This window comes from Thunnus maccoyii, chromosome 1 (assembly GCF_910596095.1).
Source record: "Thunnus maccoyii chromosome 1, fThuMac1.1, whole genome shotgun sequence".
Classification (NCBI taxonomy): domain Eukaryota; kingdom Metazoa; phylum Chordata; class Actinopteri; order Scombriformes; family Scombridae; genus Thunnus; species Thunnus maccoyii.
Genome location: NC_056533.1, coordinates 33708560 through 33733170, shown reverse-complemented (window position 1 = coordinate 33733170; position 24611 = coordinate 33708560). Strand labels below are relative to the sequence as shown.

Sequence of the window (24611 nt, the reverse complement as noted above, 5' to 3'; positions counted from 1 at the left end):
ACAGGGTAAATGTCTTGATGTTAAGTCTTGGATGCCTCTGAAATTTCACCAAGTTAACTATTTAATAAAATACTGATAAAAATAACTGCACAGGGTTATTTCCAGGAGTTGCTGTACAGTATATTTGTACATGCACACATGTCTACATCTGGTCTACACTTGTCTTAACATTTAAGTACAATAGAATACAATAAAGTAGTATAATATCATCATGAAAGTAAAATTCTTCCATGCACTTAAAATGTTTTGTTGATGCAGGGTTGGAGGAGTTTCCCTTGAAGCCTCACCATAGGCAACTTCTACGATCTTCTCCATGTTCATCTCTGTGTTTCTACCTCAGCCTGTATCTACTGTATAGCTGTCAAACTCTTTGTCAGTCTACATGTCTCTGTCTCCACATCTCTTTCTCTGTTTTCAGTCCTTCACCCCATCTCCATCTCTGCTGCCCTTCCCTACTGTGTAATGAACAATATCACTGCTCCACTGACTTCACTCCACTGGCGTGTATACTGTAGCTCAATGGGAGGTTAAGAGCTTCTACATATAAAGCCGATGGGAACAGAGCCGATCTTTTCATCTTCCTCCCTTGTTGATACATTCATCTGGGTTGCCAGGTTTTCTCCAGTGGGCTGAGAGCTGCCATAGATCCACTGCTGGGTCGTTGTGATTCATTTTCTGAAAGGCTTTAGACTACTCCAAAAGGACCAAAAACTGAAAGGGTGGCCTTACACTTAAGGTTCCTTTTGGATTAATAAATGATTTCTTATTCTTATCCTTACAATGAACTCTCAGTTAAAATTGTAAGGTACAGACTGTACTGCAAAGTGGGTATTTGGGTTCAAGTTGGCTCATTTTGTAAACGCATAGTGCCAGAGGTTAGGTTCTGTCCAAAGGTAGCGCACTGGCAGGCTGAATCTGTAAATGTGTCCACATGGATGATTAAATGAGGTTGTTTTTACAATGCTGTTTATTCAGACTACGATGCACAGATGTTCTTTCTGAAACAACTCCAATTTTCAGTCTCTGGAGAGAACTGACTTAATGTTGGGCAGACGCCACTGAGCATGCTCGGGGATACAGTTCAGTGTTTAGACTGCTGAGAGGAATAAGATATGGCTTTCATTTTCGATGGAGTTTGATGTCATACGCTATAGGCTGTCAGGCTGTGGTTATACAAATACTTTGTGGGATACATTCATTCTTGGTTTTAGTCTTTCCAAAAAGCACAGATTTAGTGATTTGCAGGTTATTAGTTGTCCTTGAACTGTTGTTTTAATAGAATTTCTGTGGTTGTATATAGCTTAATATTTATGTAGGACCTGCTTCACATTGAAACATGGTAATTGAATTGCTATTGAAACAACAATTATATGTAACCTAGATGTCTAAAAAAACTGTGAAATACCAAATATATGCTATACTCACTGAGCACTTTATTAGGAACATCTGTGCAATCTAATGCAATCCAACCATAAGCGTATATTGTATATACAACTAACCCCCTTCCTGCTCTTACAGTACTGTAGTTACTGTAGCAAGCAGGTAAATAAGAATAAATGAATAATAAATAGATATCAGTAGTGCAGGATAGTGTTGCATCAGTTCATAAGTGCTCGGCTGTGGACTGTGGTCACTGAAACTGCTCCTTTAAACCGGCAGGCTGTTAATATTATGCACATTTACATTTCACAGACTATGAAGTAGCAGCAAACACAAACCGGGTTGTAGTTTCTGTCTGAGGACACATTACTGTAAATGCTCCATGTGACATTTTTTCCGTGATGTGATGTTTCAGTAGGTTAGTAGGGCTAAGATAAGTGTAATTATGTAAAGCTCGGCAAGCCAGAGGATTCTCTCGAGAGCTCAGGGATTATTTTAACTATGTGTGTATTAATTCCCATTTCTTAGCTGAGCTTAAATTTACAGCTCTTCACAGTCCGGGCTGTCAGAAAGTGTTCACATATCCCCATTGGGAAAATCCACAGATGGAGCAGAAGTGAAGCCCTACAGGAAGCAGTAGGTGCTCTTGAATTCATTGTAATGGAAGGAAACAGAGGGAAATGTGAAATGCTGTTTGGCTGCTTTCCTTCCTCTAGCTGTAACAAAGATTGATAGTGTGTGTGTGCGCACATTGTACCTTATACCACAAGAAGGTCACCTGTCCACTTGATTGCTAGAGACAAAGAGAAAGGAGGGCTGTTCACACACGCAAACACACACTTGTACTAGGGTTGTGCCCAAATACAAATATGTTGTTCGACAAAGCACAAATAGTGGGTTTTTTACAAACATTTATTTTTTACAAATGTTTTAAAAGTTATTTCTATTCGAGAAGAAAAAAAAAAACTGTGCACAGATCAGTGAAATCGCTATTTCAGTCTGACTTCTCTGCTCTGCTGTTACGTGTATTAACAGTTTCCTTATGAGTTTATGGTCTCAATCGCTAGTCTTCTTCAGTACATCATGATGTTCATTTTGTAAATTATGGTCCCATTTAAAGTAAAATAGACAATAAATCAGGATATGCTTTAGGGCATGGCTACGTTGTGTTTTACAAGTCGCTACCATGGCAACAATGTTGGCAATGGTCAAAATGCAAACTGGAGGCTTCAAAACAGGAGTCCACAAACCAATGGGTGACGTCATGTGGCTATGTCCATTATTTTTTTTACAGTCTATGACTTATACACACACACACACACACACACTAGCTAGCAAATAGCTGTAAGGCTATTGACCAACAAGAATTATTAACCATGTGTGAATGAAATGAGCTTTTATTACGTCTAAATAAAAAGTTCTTACAAGGGGGTGATGGATGGGGTTTTAAATAACGTGCTCTCCATAAAAAGAGATTCAGAGTCCCGGTAGAATTGGGTATTTCTGTGCTTACGTTTGGTGCTTTGAATTATCGCAGGGCTCAGATCAGATGAATGTTATTGTTCCTCAGTGTGAAGGTTTTTAATTTTACCTCTTCATTCCTGCTGTTCTCACAGGTGGATCCATCAATTGGATTGTTTGCCCTGCTGACAACTTTATTTTAATTCATATTTAGGATCCCAACATTTCCAAAGATACCAAAACAGCCTGACTTTTGGGAGAAAAGGGGATAAAATATCATCTAAATATTGTAATTTGATTTGACAGCTCAGCAATAGAAAAGTGCCTATAATAGTGAGTTCAATCAGTTGGTCTGTCCAACACTTAGTCCAGAGCAAGATGTCACAACAGTTACTGGTCAGATTGCTGTAAAAGTTAATCTGGATATTCATTGTTGAGACTAATGGATGACTAATGCTGATTTGCACCATAGGATCACACATTTGCCACTATAACAGCATGTCTCAAAAAACAAATGACTGAGAGGATGAAAATTCATCACCAGAGGATGGATTTTTATGTTTTCAGTGACCACTGACCTTTCCTGTCATGTCACCATTGGGCCCAAATTTAATTTTTCAGTTTTTCTGTTTTTTTTAATGCTTCCCAAAGAATGAACCTTTTCCAGATTGGATACTGCATTCATGTAGCTCTCACACCACCTTCAGATCAAAATGTTAAGATAATATAACACTTTATTTATCCCCAGAGTGTAAATTTACATGTTATAGCAGTACAAGAAACAGTCTAGAGAGGTAGGAAACAGATTAGAAATAATAACACATGACATTTGAAAGCTAAATTCACTATATTCATAACAATATTTACACTATATTGTGCACAAGGCTGTGCAAATATATGTGCAGAAGAGTGTTAACTTTACCTTCAAGATGCATTGTAATCTAGGCAAATTGCCATCAAATTGCTAAGTACATCCATGTTCCCAGAAGGATGATTCCTTATCATTTTATTTTTTTAGCCACATTACTTGTTAGGCTCTACAACAGCAGGAAGATCATTCCTGTTGTGATTGAAATAAACACCTTTTAGGGGCAAGTTGTTATAAATGCACACCTCTCTGCCTGTAATGCTAAACAAATTGTTAAACCATTATGTTTTATTGATAATTTTTCATGCTTTTCACGCTTTACCCTCAGCTGAATGAAAACACGATAAGAACTTCCTTTGAACATCAGGCTCATGAAACCCTTTCAAACCTCAACAGCTTTATACAAAAAACCCAAGGCTGTGTTTTCAAGCCCGGAGAGTTGACATGCAAGGATCCCTGACAGCACTTAATGTTGTATACGCAGCACACAGGGACAAAATAACAGTGCATAAAGTTCAAGTCCAAACAAGCAATGATGATATGTGACGGTTTATATTGTTTCTATTGTCCTCTTTGTGTTCCTCCTCATTCCAACACCTTGATGGAGAGATGCTGAATTGAAAAATGCTTAATATGGAAGATAATGAGTTTATTGAAGTTAATGAAGAACAAAACTGTACACAATGGAGGAGAGAGAGAAAGAACATTTTTGTTACCTCATTGGGACCTTTTGAACACCGACCTTATCGGTACCAGTAGTCCTCATGGGGACCAAAGCCCAGTCCCAATGAGGCACAACATCATTTCTGAAATCCTAGTTAAGGTCAAGGGTAAGGTGTGAATGGAGGTTAGGTTAAGGTTAGAGATAGTCATGAATTGGTTATGGTTAATGTTAGGGTTATGATGTCCACAATGAATGGAAGTCAATGCAATGTCCTAACAAGGATGGCTCTGTGTGTGTGTGTGTGTGTGGGCGCCAAGTGAAGCAGTGAGATAATTAAAGGTCTGTGTGCCCTAATGAGCAAAGTAGTGTATGTTGAATGATAGAAAGGTGAGGATGTAAATATCACAGAGGTCACCTGGGTGATGCAGTGCAGTCAGGAATGAGAATTATTTTGTTGCGTTGGCTCTGTACTGCAGCGCATTTGATTCAGAATGAATTTAAAATTAATTTATCATTTAAAGGATAGGTTAAGATAAACTTAAATAAAGTCATCTTATTTAATATTTTGTTGCAGATCCTTGCAGTCAGTGACTATTTTAAGTCATTTAGTCAGAGATGCTCTGCAACCAGCCTCACTTCCTGCTTGTTTCAGGAACTCTTTCTGTTACCAGCTCAGTCACACCAGCATTTACTGGATATTACTGAAGTTTTGGATCGAAATCAATTCATTTCAATTGAAACACTGAGATCAGCAAATTTTCTCACAGAGGCTAAGTAAATTTCTGTGGCGCTTTGTGTAGAGTTCAACTTTGGGGAACTTTGATATGCAAAATTCACACCGTTGACCGATTGCAACCATCATGACAGTGTTGACCTTTAAGGGAACAAAGAAAACCGGAAAGTCCGCAGTGGAGGAAGGTCTCATATTAGCAGTGTTCTACTATTCAAGTTTATATAACTTTGCTTTGCAGAATGAGAAGCAACACCAATAGAGATTTGCGTCTTTGTAACCCTTTTGCCATGAATGAAAGTAGCCACAACCAACAGCTACCACTGAGTGGTCACTAATACTAAATTTCCAGCACAACCAAAGATGCAAATGAAGCACATGATCAGCTGGTTCAAGATCAAGAGACTGACTTCATTCCACTGTTTGGCCCAAAGAAGTCCTTGGTTGTCTTGTCTGTATTTTTAGGCTCATTGTTCTGCTGCATTGTTCTAAAATTAGTGGACCGTGTATAAAAAGTCTAAACCAATATGCATGTAAACTGCTCTAACATCCTTAAAATTGAAACTAGGTGCTTTATTTCAGAGTCATTGTTTCAAATCTAATGCTGTTGAGCAGAGAGTCAAAACAATGACAAACGTGTCACTAAAGTGTTAAAATCATAAAATACGTGAAAACCAGAGAGAGATGAAGAGAGGCAGATAGATAAATACTGAAAACCCAAACTCTTAGAGATAAGAAAATAATAATTTCTCTCAGAAGATGAGAAGAAAATTGCAGCACCTGGTATACCTCACAATTAAAACGGTAGCGTTTTGTAGTAGCAGTGAAAACCATCTTGGATGAGTCAATTTTCATAAATTATGGAGAGACGTGTTGAAGAGCAGGACAGAATTATTGCTATCAGGAAGGCTGGCAGCACTGTCGCTTGTTACTTGTGTACTGTAGATGTGCAAACTGGGCGTTATTATTTATTTTCTTCTTTACAAAACCTTCTTCACAAAGAACATAAACATGTTTATGTACATATGCAAAACAGGAAAGAAAGCATTTTGTTTAAGACTCCCACATACTGAAGTTACAGAATGTAGAGTCTGAAAACATATCTATAAGAGAATAGCATATACTGTATATCATGAAATTAAAAATGAACGGATGGATAAGAAGTCTTGCTTAATTATATTATTATATCATCGCGCTTTGATCCTTTTTTGCACTGAACATACATTGCAAATGCATTTGACAAAGGATTAATTTGAATAGTTACAGCGACAGCAAGATTTGAAGCGACATATATAAAGCGCGTTCATTAGTCAGACTGCTGTATAAGTGATATGTGGTATGCATATGTTGTATATTACAGCTGCTGGCAGGTGTAAGCCTTCACTTTGAAGTCTTGATGAGTGATGGCTGCTGCATTCTTTTGCAGGGTTAAATAAAGAATCTCTGCCACCTCGGTGTTTGCACACAACTCCAACAGCTTTGCAATCATGAACTGTTAGTACAGGAATATAATGTGACAAAAACAATGTGATTACTTTGTCAGTGTGTTAATTTCTGTTTGTTATGGTCCTCCTTTCAAGATTCACTCAATGAATTTGAAGCTAACGGGAGAATTAAGAGTCAAACAGCCACAGAGTGAATGCTATACTGTATATTACTATATTATATTACTTCATTATCTGGGCTTGCACCCTAGTAATTTTGTTTTCAATTAAAAAAATTACAATTAAGATTTGTTTAAAGACTCACAGAGAAACAGCTACAATGCAGAAAGTACAAAACTTCCTCTCTCTGAGCATAATAGTTGTTATACCAAGACTAAAGATTGCAATACGAAATGGCACATAGATGGAATAGATGCAAAATTTTAACTCACTACTGCAGAGATGTGCAGTTCGATTCACAGCAATGGTATCTCCAGTTTGGGATCCGTGTGCTTGTTGCATCAATAGCAACTCTTTCTAGTTGGTCTTGGCACCTGCACAGAAAAGGGGTCAGGGATCTGCATTGCAACAGCATTCTTTATCAATATCAGTGGGTTCTTTTTCCTGTATGTACAGCAGGGATGCAAAAAAAAACAATCTCACTCAATCATGATGTATCTAGGATTGAGAGGCCAACAGCATCAATTTGAAAAGTTAAAATGTCACTCTTTGGTCTGTGTCTTACCGTGGTGTTGACACTCCCTGCGCTTAAATATGAAATTAATCAGTTCTGTTTATTTTTATAATTTAATAATGTGGGAGTATTAAAATGAATCCCACTGAATTGAATTAGGTGCAGTTTTTGAATCTTAATGATGCACTGAATCTCTGAATTGCACCTCTAGCATGCAGTATAACCAGCCCTCGCACGTGGACACGCAGTCTCTCATGCACACGCACAGTGCTGCTCTTTTGTTGAAGGGTTATCTGCTCCCAGCCACCAGTCACCTCTAATCTTTGTATGTTTCAGTGGGATGTCAGATAGGGAATCTTTTGGTGTAGCTCTGACCGGATCTCTGACCTGAGAGACTGGCAGAGGGCAGCTCTCCAAGCAGCTGTCACGTCTTATTACCTGCAGCGCACCGGACCAACAGCACAATTGCAACACACACTGCTAAACGGCTCACCCTGAGTCTCTTATTTTATCCATACACAGATAAATATGTGCGTGTTCATAAGACAGGGCCAAAGGTGTCAACCGTGACTTTCACAATAGGGGCTGAAGAAACACAAAAATGTTCAAGATCAAAGGGCCAGATTGCTTATTTTCTAGGGATGGGAAAACTGTATGATGTCATATGGCAACTGCTCTCATAGCATCAGCTCTATATACTGGGTAAAAAAATAAACAGATTACACAAATCTTTACTAAATACCATACCTTATGCCCACAGCTAGCTCATTTCATCACAGTGGTATCTAAGGTTGGTTCTGGTTGCTTTATATAGAGTTCATCAGTTAGTCATGTGACTTTACACGTACATATACTGTAAATCACAGAAAAAACTATGCAAAACTATGTATTTTACAAAATACAATATTTGCTTTTAACCCCTCAATAAAAAATGGATGTAAAGTTTACATAACCATAAATACAAGACATATAGTACATTATTACATATTATACATATCACATTTTAACCTGCCAGTCTGTAAAATGGTTGAATTTCCACTATTCATCATAGAATAGTTATATTATAACATTCAAAACCACTTTTTCAGTCTTTTCTGTCTCTTTTAAATTTGTGGATAAGCCCCATAAGTTATATCCCTCCTTCAACTAAATCTCATATTGTTCAAATACCTTGTTTTGATGATTGTTGTTGTTTTGACACTCACGCTGGTCCTCACTTGTTACTTGTTCCTAAATTGGAACTATGGAATTGTAAACAAAGTTTGGAATCAGAGAACATGTGTATTAAAGAATAAACACGTTCATTAAGGGAAACACTTTGATGAAAGGAATATTCCAAAATTACAGGAAATATGCTTGTTAGCTTTCTTACAGGGTTTATGATTAGAAGATTATTATCACCTGTTAATATCATCTATTCAGATTAAATCACTAAATGCATCTTGGGCAGATTAGACAGCTGTCTGATATTGTAAAATTAAAGTGGAAAATGTGGGTATTCTACCTTTGTATGACAAATAAAGAGAAATTTATTTAGGAATGTAGTTTAACACAAAGACAGACAGCAGCTCTTTAGCTAGCAGACTAATCTTACACATCCAATTATTACAAAGGGCCACTAAGGACCTCTGAAATGCTGCATACACTCATTGTGTCAAGTTGTTGTTGTTCAAGAAATAACTTTACCACAATATCATTGTGGGGTTTTTTTTTTCTAACCCCCGATATTGTGGTTAGAACAAAAAAAATACTGGGAAAGTGCCCTCTAAGGTGCCCCACACAGTAGAGCAAACATGATAAAATGCCCTCTAAGGTGCCAGCACAGTAGAGCAAACATGATAAAATGCCCTCTAAGGTGCCCGCACAAAGGAGAGAACATACCAATATTCTGTAATTTCTGTCTTAGTTATGGGTAAATCAGGTAGTGATTTACTACCTGAGTGCTCTATAGAGTGCCTCTGGAATGATGTGGCCTCACGGGTGCCCTTTCAGAGGAAGAAATGTGATAGTGCCCTGTAAAGAACTCCTACAAGATGTAATGCAGTGCCCTATGAGCTGCCACTGTAATGGGGTGAGCAGGAGGTTCTGTATGGGTGCACTTCTAGTGAACAAAAAAGTGGAAAAGGTGCTATTTAGCGTTCTCCTAAGTCTAACATGGAAGTGCAGAATTGTGTGCCCTTTCAATAAAAGAAAAAAACATAAGGAAGTGCCCACTAGGTTTCACTGTATGGGAGAAAAATATGGTGAAGTGATCTATAGGGTGCACTGCATGGGAGAAAAACATTGTGAAGTGCCTTTCCAGTGAAGCACATGAGATATTTTGCCCTATAAGATGCCCTTATACTGGAGTAAACTGGCCATTACGGTAGAAATTAATATCCTTTATGTAGGCTGACCATCAGGAAATTAAAGCACCCTTAAAACATGTTGTAGTTGTTGTAGCTGACATTATTCCATTCAGTTGATTTTGGCAACCCTAGTTTGCTCAGTCACAGCCCCTTTTAGATTATTCTGTTGTCTTTGGGTTACTGAAGCTTAAGCTGTAACCTTGATCCTATGACAACTTGTGAAGTAGGTCACATAGCATGTCTTTTTTGCAATTAAAACTAGTCTATGGCTTAAATATTAATACGGATGGCTTACTAATGTATGCAGACTGTATTTTCTAAGTTGGTTTTATGTTTAGGTTTGTCCAAAGCTCTATAACAAGCTAAACAAAATGCTAGATATATAGTAGCTAGCTAGCTAGATGCATATTTAGTCATCTCTATACTAAATATTTGGTACAAATTGGAAATCAATGTTGTTGTGTAGTAAACCCATAAAAGGAAATCAGAGTAGAGTTATCACGATAACAAAAATATGACGTTGATATGATACCTGCCTAAATATGTCAATACCAATACTGAAACGATAGCACAGCAAAAACCTAAAACATCAAGAATAGTAATGGAATAATAGATTGGAACTTAAAATTCATTGTTTTGTTTTTTTTATTAATTGAAAAAGATAAAATATGTTGACAATGCAAGACAGTGGAGGTTGTGAAAAGAAGCCATACATTTCGGTTTGATGTAGATTGTAAACTAGTTTTGAGAGAGACTGTTCTCATTGTCAATTTTAAATCTAATTTGACTAAATAGAAAACTAGAAAATAAGCTCAGTAGAGTGCAGACCCCTGCCATGGTGTACTGAATCATTTGTGTTCAGTCTACTTTAGTGCACTACTGTAGTGTGCAGGCTAATCATCCTAGGTTTGAGTTTCATCACCATGAAGTGCCAGACTTACAGTTAATGATGTCATTTATGTTTATTATTTTCATGCTCAATGAAATTGTAGTTTATGTCCTGTTAAGTGTTTTCTTGTTTGTTTTTTCATACATGTAGGTGTGTTTTTGACAAAGAATAAGTATATTTATAACATGAATAATTGGATTATTGTAAATAATAAGATCAAGGTCATAGTGTTATTAAAGGTTTTACATGGTATGCAGTAATCTGATGTCCTTTATACTTTAGTTTATGATTTCTTTAATGGTCAACTTTATATTTGCACCCAGACATCACATTAAACAGACTCAATACACCTCCATGGTGGAGGTCTGCACTCTACTGAGTGCGTCTAGTGATAATGACAATTATTGATAAAAATGTACATGCTATGATTCACATTACCAGTACTGACTGAGTATAAATTGACAATTTATAACTGGTGTTGTTGATCTGCATACTTGTGAACGCCTGATTTTTAGCAGTTTGCAAGTTATGGTAAGTTAACGTTAACATTGCGTATGTCTGCCACATTGGTAAGTTAGCTAATAAGCTAAAGCCAAATTAATTAGTTAGTCCCTTGGGGGCACTTCATATGTCATCGGTAGCTCAGCTTTATCTCTAGGGAACACCCCAACTCCGGGAATGATGTCCAAATTAGGAAATGTGCATCATGTAGCAGGTGGATGTGACTCCCCTTGTTGAGACCTGCTGATAGACATAACAATGGAGCAGAAGGGAGAGTGAGATAGAGATGTAACTGACTTGCATGCTGGTATTTGACATGGGGTTTTTTTCTTCCCGAAAACAAATAATTTTTAAAATATTTGTATCAAACAAATATTAGTAAAAAAAAACAAAAAAAACCAACACTTTTTGTGCTTTGCTGAATAATGTATTTGTATTCAGGCACACCCCTATACCGTGCAACACCAAATATATAGTATTCTTTTCTCAAAATGTGTTTACACCCCTTTAGCTTGGATTAACTTGCACTTGTAGAGAGGGAGATAAGCAATGGATTGGCCGAATGCCAAGAAGAGAAAGAAAATTGAGGACACTACAGAGGGATCTGCAAAATGCAGCTAGAGGCAGCAAGAGAGGAGATGAGAGAGATAAAGGTATGTTTGTATTAGCCATTAGCAATTAGAGGAATGCACAGCTCAACTTAAACCTGTGCCTAGGCATGTTAAAAAGTTTTTAAAATATATCCTCATGAAACTGTTATGAAATCAGAATCAGGTTTATTGCCAAGTAGGTCAGCACATACAAGGAATTTGCCTTGGTGTTGTTGATGTGCATTACAGTCAAAAATATACACAAAGTTAAGTAATCCTAAATAATACAAACAAAAACAAATTTACAATAAAAAATATGTAAAATATACACAAAGTTAAGTAATCCTAAATAATACTAAAAAAAACAAAAACAAATTTACAATAAAAAATATGTAAAATATATTCTAAGTGAGAAGAGCTGATACATGTTTTAAGTAGAAGAGAAGATGAAATTTACAAAAATATTGATAAGAAGTAAAACAGTATACTGTATGCAGTGTGCAAATAATAATAATAATAATAATAATAATAATAATAATAATAATAATAGTGATACAAGTTGCAGTAATGTAATGTGCTATATTCGATCAGAGATCACAGATGTGCAATTATAAGATTATTGGGATTTTACGTTAGTATAACGTGTTATGTCAAGGGGAGGGATAGAGTCTGTGTGGGAGACAGACTGTGGGGAGGCCATGATCTTTCCTGCTTGCCTCAGTGTCCTGGAGATGTGCAGGTCCTGGAGGGACGGCAGATTGCAGCCGATCACCTTTTCAGCACAGCGGATGTTATGCTGCAGTCTGCCCTCATCCTTGGCAGTTGCAGCAGTGTACCAGATGGTGATGGAGGAGGTGAAGATGGACTGATGATAGTGGTGTAATAGCGCACCGTCATTGACTTTGACGGGTTGAACTTCTTCAGCTGCTGCAGCAAGTACATCATCTGCTGAGCCTTCTTGATGAGGCTGTTGATGTTCAGTTCCCACTCGAGGTCCTGGCTGACGATGGGTCCAAGGAAGGGGAAGGACTCCACAGTGCCAACTTAGGAGTCACACAGAGTGAAAGGGGCGGTTTGGGCTGTGTTCCTTCTGAAATCCACAACCATCCTGACTGTCTTTAAAACGTTGAGCTAGAAACTTGTTTTGTCTGCACCACGTCACCAGATGGTCAACCTTCCACCAGGAGCTCGACGGATTGATGACTGGAGGTGCAGCTGTTGGTGTACAGGGAGAAGAGAAGTTGAGAAAGGACACAGTCTTTGAAGAGAACCGATGCTGATGGTCCGGGAGTCAGAGACGTGTTTCTCCATCTTCACGCGCTGTCAGACAGGAAGTTGGTGATCCACCTGCCGATGGAGTCAGGCACGTGCAGGACAAACAGGATCCTGGTGTAGGTTCCTGCAGAGTCCAGGTGCTATGTTTACTGCATTGTCCACAGACCTGTTGGCTCTGTTGGCAAACTGCAGGGGGTCCAGGAGTGTGTCTGTGATGGTTTTAAGGTGGGACAGTACAAGGCACTCAAAGACTTCATTGCCATAGAGGTCAGGGCGACAGGTCTCTAGTCTTTAAATCCTGTGGTCCTTGGCTTTTTGGGGACAGGGATGATGATGGAGGTCTTGAAGCAGGCTGGTAAGTGGCATGTCTCCAGTGAGGTATTATAAATGGAAATCTGGAAGAAAACTTTTTGAGTAACAGACAAAACATTGCCAGTGACAACTGCATAAGTTGACCAATCATTCTCCAAACTGAAGCTGATCAAGACCCAAACAGATGTGGAGAAGGAAGGCTCTCAGATCTTCTGCTGTTGTCCATTGAGAGGGACATCCCCATTGACCATAACGAGATTGTTAACATTTATAAACTCATGGCCAAAAATAATTCTTCTTTGATTTCACCAATCTTGCTTCTCGCTTCCCTGACAAGACTGCACAAAACAGCGAATTCTCTAAGTGTTAATAGTACCATGTTTTTACTATAGATGTGTTTGAGAAATAAACATTTAAAATGTTACCCATTCCCTGTGTTTTATTACAGAGATGAAAAGTAAATGTTTAAAAAGTTAATCCTTTTTAATACAGAGATATTGTTTTCCTTATATTCTGAATCACCCTATAAAATGTTAATATTAATTGGGGTTGTAGCCTTTTTAACAAACATACATTATTGTTCTCTGCTGATGGAGGCGCATTGAATGTATCAGATGCCCTTTTTATTTTTTCACCCCTACCCCTCAGACAGCCTGAGTCCACCACTAAACTGTTAAGACTCCACAATCCTCTGTGAAAAATGAACAGTGGCCGAGCTTTAAGCTACTGTTTTTCTTGTTGATTTGCTTGAGATATTAGGGTTTCCTCCTTCGGCGAGAGTATGAGATGTACACAGACATGACAGTTAATGAGCAGTCCCTTGCCACCTTGCCCTGTTTGCTACGGTTTGCATTTAGGTGATTGAAAGTGTGACTGAAGGTCACGCTTTAAACATTAGGGTGTGTGTGCAGGTCGGGTCTTACAGCCAGAAGCAAGAGAGCTGCAGATGAGGAGCAGAGCTCACACCATACATAATGGATGAGAGAGATTTACTCTCCCGAGAAGGAGTGAAGACCTAACGCCTCTGGGCTAGGCATGTATATGCACGCCGCTCGCCTGGGACAAAGCGAGCTGGGTAGGAACGGCAGAATGAGTGAGGAGAAGAAATAGAGAAGTGCACGTAGGAAACAACTCTGCTGCCAAATGCTGTGATTTCTAAAAGACTTTGATCCCTGCTGTGGCAGACAGGCTGCAGAGATGTTGGCTGTCTAATGTGGGCAGCCACTGACCCAGCTCTGCTGATGTGGCGGCGGTTTGCTCTGATTGGATCAACCTCCACTGTTGAAACTAGAACAGATCAAAGAGCAGGCAAAAAAAATCAAACAACACAAATGAACCGAAGTTTCAGGTTCATGTTCATAACCAGGAAAGTAATTTAGACTGATGCTGATGCCACTGTATGTGTGTTTGTGTCCTCAGATATCGATGAGTGCGCAGAGGTCCTGATTGAGTGCCACAACCACTCCCGCTGTGTCAACCTGCCCGGCTGGTACCACTGTGAATGCAGAAGTGGTTTCCATGACAATGGCTCCTACCTGCTCGATGGGAGCTCCTGCATTGGTGAGCATACACTGAATTGAAAACATTCTTATCACTACTTCAAATACCAGCTCCTCAGCCTCTGCATGCCTGCTGCCTAGTCACTATAGACTTTTTTTTTCTTCTCTCTGTGTCCAATTACACAGGAATTCTGAACATTGTCATTCCCTCGGAGGCTTCCTCTTCAAGTCTCTATTATCTCTTGTGTCCTACATGAACCACTGATTGTCATTCTTTGTCATATTTATCCTCATTGAAAATCTAGCATATAGACTTAAGCACAGTGTGATGTAATGTATGGGTGTATGTGTGTGCGCTCTAACATGCTACCCAGCAGGTTTACAGGAAGTCTAATCAGTGGTCTTCTCACCTTCACAGCTCGAGATCAAACCATGCAGTGTGAAACCCACACGCGCAATGCTTATGAGATATTCATAAGAAACAAACGTCAGCCTTGTGCGGCTATTAGATCTTTATGTTGTGTTCCCTCTCCCATCTGTTAGCCCACAAAGACAGGAAGAAGCAGAGTTCACAACAAAAATAAAGACACACCAGGCATGTGTGTTTCCTGTGACAAGACTGTAATGATGATGGATAGAACATTCACACTGCACTGCAGCACTCATTTGCAATATTTTCACAGATTCTGGGCATTTTACAAAGTCACTGCACATTAATGATCTCCTGCAGCAACAGTTTTTAACAAGTGATGTACAGTATTTGCCACTGTCTTGAATTTTCCTCTTTAGGAGTAACTACACACTCAAAATGTGTAAAAGTTTCTGTGTTACCTGTCTTACAAGACTACTACTACAAGATGCTGTCCACTGTGTGTGTGTGTCTATTGGGGAGTGTCAGCACATAGCCACGGCTGTTTATCGTGGTTAACGTCACTGTTGTCACAAATAACTTGTTAAGCTCTGAACACTGTATAGCACAGTTATAGGTGGGCCCATGTGTTGTGTTTACTGCCACAGAAAAGGAATAAATCTTTGCATAAACATGGTTCACCTGCCTGCCATCTCTTATCAGACTTGCTACCTGCAGCTCTGTATGAGAGGCACAAACTGAGGCTACAGTTATCCAGTGTGCCGGACCTGAACCTCAAATCTTGCCTAATAAGTCATGATTAGGGAGGGGCCGGAGAATTTAGCTGAACTGAATTTTCAAATCCCAATTTTCAACCCATATGCCAACATAACCCTATGTGATTATGTGCACAGCGTAAACAAAAGATTATTGTGTGGTTACCCAGTAAATCATGGCATCACCTTGATGATTTATCATCATTAAGCCAACACTAATTATGAAGCAAAAACTGAAAACAATGAGAAAAAATCAATATATTTTCAGTTTACTCCAGCATAGAGGTTGTTATTCTTACTATCACACTCAGATATTTGTTCTGCTACTCTGTCAGATAAAACTTTCAGAAAGCTGTGAATAGCTTAAATAAACAATGTGCTTCTTGCACTTGTCAGGTGCAAAACTACATCAGCAATTATCTTTATTATTTGATGGGCCATGGATATCTGTACCAAACAGCAGTCCATCCAATAGTTAAGAGATATTTCACTGAAAACCTAAAAAGACCATAGGATTCATCCTCTGGGGACCATGAATATCTCTACTAAATTTCATTTTAAAACATCAAATAATTTATTTTTGCACAGTTTTGACTTACACATTGAAGTTTTGCAGCATGAAATTTACCAGAGCTTATAGTCTTGTCACTGATATTACATGAAGATTTTCAGTGGTTCAGCATGTTCAGCACAGACAAGCTAAATATCACTCAACAAATCCGAGGCACTGCTTTTACTTTTGCCTATGCACCTTTGTTAAATTGTAATGGATGCAGTGAATAAGACGGCATGGCTGAGTGAAATCCTTTTGCTTTCACTTTTAAATCGTACCTTCCCTTCACATCTCTCTCTCCTTTAAATCAAAATGCAATGTCAGCAGTCAACTTTGATTCATTTACTTTGAGAGGAAGAGGTATGATTTCAGCATATTCCCCCAGAAAGTGGTTTCCCTCAAATTCAATTCTTAAAGAAAGTGATAGACACATGTACTGTATATGTCTACTGTAGCTTCAAGTCACATTACTACACAGAGTAAACAACATCGAGATTGTCTTTAAAGGCAGCTCACATTGTCTTATCACAAAAACTTTGCCCTTGAGATATCCTGCTCTCTCTCAGAGTAAGACAAACTTTGTCTTCCTCATCCAATTAGTGATTTAAATCTTACCTAAATCACCTACAGAACAACACTACCTCCACTGCAAAATATAATTAACGTTTTGCCATGTGTGACTTAGTGAAAATGAACTGCGATAGTTTAGTGTGATGTTTTTTTTGCACAAAATCGCATCTTACACTTCAGCCTTTGGGTGGAGGAGGTGGCATTTTGTAAATCTACTAGTTGTTACCTTAGTATTAAAGAAAACAGCCAGGCAAACTTTGATAGACAACTCACCAAACAGACATGTGATGTTACATCCAGATATTGTCGGGAGGTAAACTACAGTCTGGTAGTTTGGTTTGGTTTTAGTGTCAGTCCCTCTGAGCTGTAGTTTTGTGTTGATTTTCAACAATCATAAAAGGACAAATCCATCAAACGAAAAGAGGAACCACTGACACAAATCAACAGGAGCTGAAAACAGACTAGAATATAAAATTATCATCTATTATTAACACCAGTTATTTTTTTTCTTATGCATGTTCTTTTAACATATTCCTATGTCAAAAGGCATTCTCGGGAACAAGGCAGGTTGAGAGAAAAGGGATATATACCACAAATGACAATGTAATGTGTGGGTGGTTATTCCCTTAAGTGGTAATATTAAAGGAAAACTCACTCCCTGTAGGCTTGCAACATGGCTCTGAAAGGCTTGTATCTTACTCCTTTGTTGAGGATGGCAGCTGGATCCACAGTAGTTACAATGGATTCCAATGGTCTATAGAGAAATAGTGAAATAATGTACATAGAAAATCATTCCTTCAGAATAGGCCAATTCTGTCGGTGGTCCTTGTGTTAAAACCCTCATAGCTTCTCCACAACGGAGGTAAATACATAATAACACCTCTTCATGGATCCAAAGCTCTACCAGAGGTAGCATATTTAGTGATTTTTTTGGCAAAGCATCGACAGTAACATCAGATCAAAGGCGGAGAGATGAATTATGCTGCAGCGCAATTTGAACAATTTGATATGTTTGACGGGTTTTTTTGTCCTGTTTGAATCAATTGTAACTGTTGTGAATCAAAGCTAAGTACAGTTTCCATCCTGCACGAAGGAGCAAACTAAAAACTTTTCAGACCCACCTTTCAAGTCCAAAGGGATGAGTATTTAATACCCAAAAGATATATTTTCAGCAAATCTTCCTATTATTTGAAAATGTCTGAAATTGGTGAGTCAGAGTAGTGGTAATAACATGGATGGGCTGAGAAGCAGTACATACACTGCACTATTTTTCATGTGGGCTGTCTCATCTTTTTACAAAGAAAACTTATGCCATCAGTTTAAGACTTATAATCACATAAAAATCAGACACGTAACTCATATTTGCAGAAAGCAAATCAAACAGAGACGTTGCTCACATCAGTCACGAGTCTAATCGGACATGTTTGCGTGCTTGTTTGTGCTCTGTGAGGCTTTCAACAAACATATTCATGACTTTAAATATGATTTATACAACGTGATTAGTGAAAGCGCTGTCATTAACAGATGCTATTAATGACATGGCTTCTCCACACTTTACAGCATAAATAAAAGTGTGTGTCATAAAATATATATATATACTGTATGTATGTGTTGTGTATATTTGTCACTCGTTAACCAGACAAGTTCATGTAGCTGTGACATGTGTATCATTTCTTTCCCCACTATGCAGTATTAGGCTGGAAGCCAGCAGGGGGAATAAGTATGAATGACAATTTAACAGGATTTCTTCCCCTCCACAGTATCCCTCCAACAGACTCTCATGAGTCAACCAAACAGAAAGTAGCATTTTGTAATAAGCAGTCAGCTCAAAGCGGAGAGCGGCAGTACCAGTCAGTTAACCATATCAACAGCTACAATTTGGCCAAGAGTATGTGATGGCAATGCAGAAAATGGCAGAGAGCGCTGGGGATGAGAATTAGAGAGACAGAAGAAGAGGACGATGTTTTCAGAAAGCAGAAAGTCTCTTTCTATGTGTCAGAACACGTGTATATAATTTCTTCTAGCAAAAAACGTTTTTCGGAAAAGGGGACGTTTGAGGAATATTTGAAATTTCTTTTCACAGAAAGCAACTGAACTTTCATATGCAAATCGACTGCAAAACTATCAAAGACTTTATTCAAAAAATCCTAATAGGTATGTTAATGCTTTGATGAAAACTAACTGACTTGAAACTCGAGTGTTAGAATTGCTGTGTTTTGCCTTAACAACAGATTGGGCAGTTATTCAGTGTTGGTGAATGTGTGCCCTCTCCAAGGACCCTCTATTTAAAGGATGTGATGTGTTTTTCCAATGAGCGAGTGCTTTGTTATCATGTTGGTGCTAATTCATGTTTGGCACATGGAGCAACTGCTTGTGCTTCTCTCAGGGTGTCCTGCTGGGTGACAGATGGATCCATAAGAGCCTTTTATCTATAAAGTGACTAAGTGCACTCTTACAATTTGGGCATCAAAGGGCAGTTTGGGCAGGATTAACATGTAATATAAAGTGTCTGTTCATAGAGACACATGAAACAAGAGAAACAAGAAAACCTAATTCAAAATCACATTTACATTTGTAATAGGCCTAATACAAATAGCTAAAACTCAAGAGTATACTGTGTGATTCACTCCATATGTGTAGATAAGAATGGTAATTTTTGTTATCATATTGTCATATTGTTATGTATTCAATATTTTTGTTTTAAGCAGTCTTTAATGAACACCATTACCCATAATCCCTGGACCATCACAGGTTAAACGTCACCAGTTTGACCATGGGCCACAGACATGTCTGTATCAGCAGGACAGACAAGATTAATCGCTGTAGACCTTTTTAGTCATCAAAGACAGCTAAAAAGTCGAAACATTGCATTAGAAGAGAGAGTGTTGGGTGATATTATATTCATGGCGAAAGTACCGCCGATGATTAAACCAATGATTAAAAAGCTGCAGCTTAGCTTTGTTAAAATCATGAAGGTTTCAACTTCTAATAGCAAGTGCTGTAGTGGATGCCAATTAGTCCTAGAATATAGATGGAAAACACCATGAATACAGATGACATAAGAGCTCAATAAGAGATAGCAGAGGTACAGAGGTTAGCCCAGACATGACCTCAGAACTTCGCTAGCATGTCAAGTGGCTGGTCAATTTTACACTGGCACTTTAATTTAATGTCTGTTTTTTAAATTCCACTGCCTACTACTTTCTAGCTAGTTAGCTAACTGTTAGCTAACTATTAGCCATCATATTCTTGTCAGTTGATTGCTTTCCTCAGCAACAGACGTACCACAAAATTTAAATCCTGTTATTTCTTTTGGATTATGTAGAGAGCGGCATTCACAAAAAAACACTAGCACATGAGATAATAGTGACATTTACTGAGTACGATGATGTTTTAGGTAAGCTAACAAAAACTGGCATTTTAGTTCATACACTTTTAGGTGTCACTTATGAGGGAATTGGTAAAAACGTCAAACTATCTAAAAAAGAATCAAACTGTATACACAAGAAGCACACATGCTGTGTACCAAACAAATTAAAAAAGTTCTAATCCATGTTTATCTATTCCTGTCTGCAGATTTTCCCCGGCGTATTCCTCTATTTGGAAATTAAGCTACACTACATTTATTCTTGTTCTCATCTCTCTCATCTCACATTTGTGTTGTGCAATGATTTGCTGTTGGTGTGTGTACAGTATCTGTTGCATTGAATGGTGGTCTGATGTTAATGGGGGCTTTTGTGTGTGTTACAATGCACTGTAAAACAAAGATATGCTGTGTTACATTATTTTTTACATTGTAACACATTAACATTCTTGGAAAACCTTGTGTTATAATAAATCATGTCATGTTATGGATATATATGTTTTAATACATTATGTTACCTTGTTACAATATGTTGTGTTGTATATTATAGTGTGCTATGTTCTGTTTGGTCATGCTGCATTGTGTTGACTTGGTCCGTCACGCTGCAATGCTTTACATTTCATTACTATTCATTATGTTGCATGTTTTTGCTTTGCACCGTGTTACGCTGAGTATTGTGGTGTTGAGGACCACAGCAGCTGCAAGCAGCAGTCCTTTTGTTTTATTGCGTTGACTGAGAGCTGCATGGGCTGCATCTCAAAACATGTTTATAATGCCTAATGCTTTAGGCGGAGACAGGTGGCTTTAATAAACAGATTGTGCATAAAGATGAGGATAATACGCCATAAACTCCCACTGTCTGCCTGCACGACAGTGTGTGCATAATTTACTCTCTCTTTTTGTGATGTACATGACCTTTCCATATGGGCTGCCTGGAGACATACCAAGGAAATATAATTTAAATACTCAAATACTGAGCTTTCTGATGCCTTCTAATTACCAACATCTGTCAGAGGGATTTATTTGTTTTGTGTGTGCATGTGTATGTGTCTATGCCTGTGCGAATATGTGTTTTCATGTACAGTACACTGTGGGATTAGTGCTTTCATGTGTAACAGTACATGTAGGTGTGAGTGTAAGTTTTTCATATGGTTGGCTGTGCTCAGCTGGATTCTCCAAAGGGCTTTTGTGTTTGGTTCTTTTTTTTCACAGCTGACATGTGAGAGTATGCTTCATCTGCGAGCGACAGCTTGTGGCTGAATGTGGTGAATGTAGCATGAAGCGCATTAATCCTTCACCAGCGGAGGTACAGTGTGTCTGACTAGCTGATGGGAATTTCATATAGTGTATGCAAATAGTCAGTCGCAGGCACAATAAATTCTCAGCTGAGCTGTTTTCCTCTCGCTCCGTATCCAGCAAACTTGATACTGCAAACAATTAGCATGTGTATTCAGCAGTGTCACAGTGTATTGCTTTGGCTGTTGTGGCTGGCCACAGCATCAGCCAAGCCTCATCATTTTCCACTGGAGGAAAGAAAAATTTATGTTTCATGATGTTCACAGTGTGAGCAACTTGGGCCAGAGGCTCTAAACATTTCTATGTAATCGTGTGGAGGTATAAGTAGTGTATTTTTGCTGCTTTGGTATTTCCTTTCATAACATTACAGGTTAACTACTAGCTTGTAGATAATTAAGCAAACACACAAAAAAATTGTAATGTTCCATCAACGCTAATGATGGATGCAACTAACATCATCATTCTGAGCGTTGAGTTAGTTTGAGTTTTAAAGCTCCTATAGCACCTATAGTCCACCCACGCAAGTGTTTTCATTTATGTTGCCTGATTAGACCTCTTATCAGGACTGTGGGGGCATGTACAGAGTGTGGCTGATGTGAAAGCGCCGTCCCTCCCCTGCACCTGTTAGGGCTTAAACCATTTCCATTCTATTACAGGTTGGTGACATCACGTAATTCCCATCTTAGCCCACCCACATTCAACCCGACTAGAGGTCTAATTAGCTAGAGTAATTGAAAACACCTGTGTCGTTCAGTATCTATCAGTCAGCTGATCTGTCTGCAACACTTTGGTCCAGAGTCAAATATAACAACTAATGGATGTATTCTCATGTATACTGTATGTAACAAAACAATATAGGATCAATTGTCCACTTGAGGTTAGATTATGTTTTTATAAAATACTGCCACCAAAAAAACTGCCAACAAGAACGAACTTCTATGTTTGATACAGACACTCATAGACCTCAGAAGATGAATCTTAATTCATTTGAAAGTATGATCCAAATATATGATCCCTGATGTAACCCGCTATCATAAGCATGTTATCATGCTTGTGCTGAACATTCATTAAACAACATTAAAATTAGCATGTTGTGCTAACACTGATGTTAGCGTATTCAATCAAATAAATCATTCAATCAATCAATCATTTATTAATGACCACAAGACCGAGGTTGGTGGAATTTGCTTTCGGTACAGCATGGTGGGTAAGCTCAATTCAACGGTATCAGTAACATCAAACATAGGCAGATATCAACATCACATCAACATGATATTAGACACATGACTAGCACAATAGACACAGATTACCATAAGACAAAAGTCACAGACAATATTTACAAGATTGACACAAGAGTTTTAAAAGCAGGTACATCTATCAGGATTAGTGAGAAGTGTGCAGAGTCCTTATTGCAGCGGGGAAAAAAACTGTTTTTAAATTGGGATGATTTGGTCAGCAGGAACAGCATCAGCCGGAAGAGGTGATTAGCAGGCTGAGAGGGTTCAGAATTTTTTTTTTTCTTTGCTCTTTTGATGGTGTGTTTGTGTTATACTGATTCAACTAATGAGAGATGGGTGCCAATAATCATAGATGATTTATTGACTATGCGCTACAGTTTTTTTGTGTGTGTGACTGTCCTTGCCACTGTATCAAACTGTTATGGATGAGGTGAACATGCTCTCGATGATGGCTGCGTAAAACTGAAGGAGGAGGAGGTTTTACTTTGAATTTTTTGGAGCTGTCTTTGCTGGGCTTTTTTTGGTAATGTGGTGTGTATTGATGTTCCATTGGAGTGTGTTGCTGATGTGTGTGCCAAGAAATTTGAATAAGTCATTGATGGTTCTCCTGAGACATGTATGTGTGTTTTGGGGATCGGGCTGTGCCTGAAATCCATAATGAATTTTTGTGTCTTAGATGTGTTGAGCTGGAGGATTTTATCAAGGCGCCAAGTGACTGCTTGGGCTGTCTGTTCACAGTATCGGTCCTCATTGTTGTTGGTTCAACTATGATTGTGTGATCTGCATATTTAAGCTGTGGTGGGATGTGAAATGGTTTGTGTACAGGGAGTAGAGCCAGGGTGAGAGGACACAACCCTGAAGAGTGCCTATGCTGAGGGTCAGAGGGCGAGATGAAAGGCTATTCATTTTAACCCTCTCTTGCCTTCTCCACAGGAAGCTCTGGATCAACTGGCATATGCAGGGGTCACTATTCATGTCCAATAGTTTATTGAAGGGATTGACCAGGTTTATTGCACGGACAGCTGAGCTGACGTCAATGCCGGTTGGATGTCTCAGTGTTGTAGTGTGTGGTGGAGGGCTGAGATAACAGCATCCTCAACAGACCTGTTGGCTCGGTATTAATCTGTCAGTGTTTGGTGTTAATAGTTCCTGCCAATTAAAAAACAAATCAATACAATGAGTTGATAGTCTGCTTTCAGCCCTAATGATGAAAGCAGCTAGCATAGTTCAGCTATACTTAGAACTTAATGCTAGTAGACCAAATGTTAGGATGATGACATGATAACTTAAAAAACACTGGCCGTGCAAAGCATAACATGACACACCTACCCTATAACCACCCTACTCAACCCATTATATACCTTGTAATCCATTTCTCAACAAACCCAAATGATATATTTAAACTCAACATATCATCAAAGAAGACCTGGATAGATGGAATAAACTCCATCTCTCTTTAATTGGCTGCATTTCCACCATCTGTTCTTCCAAAAATATCTCCTATCTATCTATATCTTATATCTATCTATAAATCTATTTGCCATGACCCCTGTTAATTCACCCCTAGACTGCTTCTCCTCCTTAAATTCAACAGTCAATACATTTTACCGGAAAGGCCCAGGGTCAAAAGTCAAAAAATCCAAACAATACAGCTGGCTCAATTCAGCAATTTTTTTTACTGCTATTTCAAATCCCACCAGCCTTATTTTATCCGACACTGGACAAACAACTCCAATTCTGCCTGGCTTGATACTGAACAGACCATCTGCAAAGATCTCCCCATTCAGCATATTGCATTCATAGATAAATCAGTCAAAACCCACAGCTGCT

General features: G+C 38.5%; 1 protein-coding gene across 1 annotated transcript in view; it reads left to right on the top strand.

Moving 5' to 3' along the window:
• Nucleotides 1–24611, top strand: part of LOC121899247 (protein kinase C-binding protein NELL1-like) — a 280357-nt gene that overhangs the window by 243206 nt on the left and 12540 nt on the right. The window contains exon 16 of the mRNA XM_042414949.1: nucleotides 14556–14696. Within this exon, the coding sequence (XP_042270883.1) occupies nucleotides 14556–14696 (141 nt within the window). The remainder of the gene's footprint in view (nucleotides 1–14555; nucleotides 14697–24611) is intronic.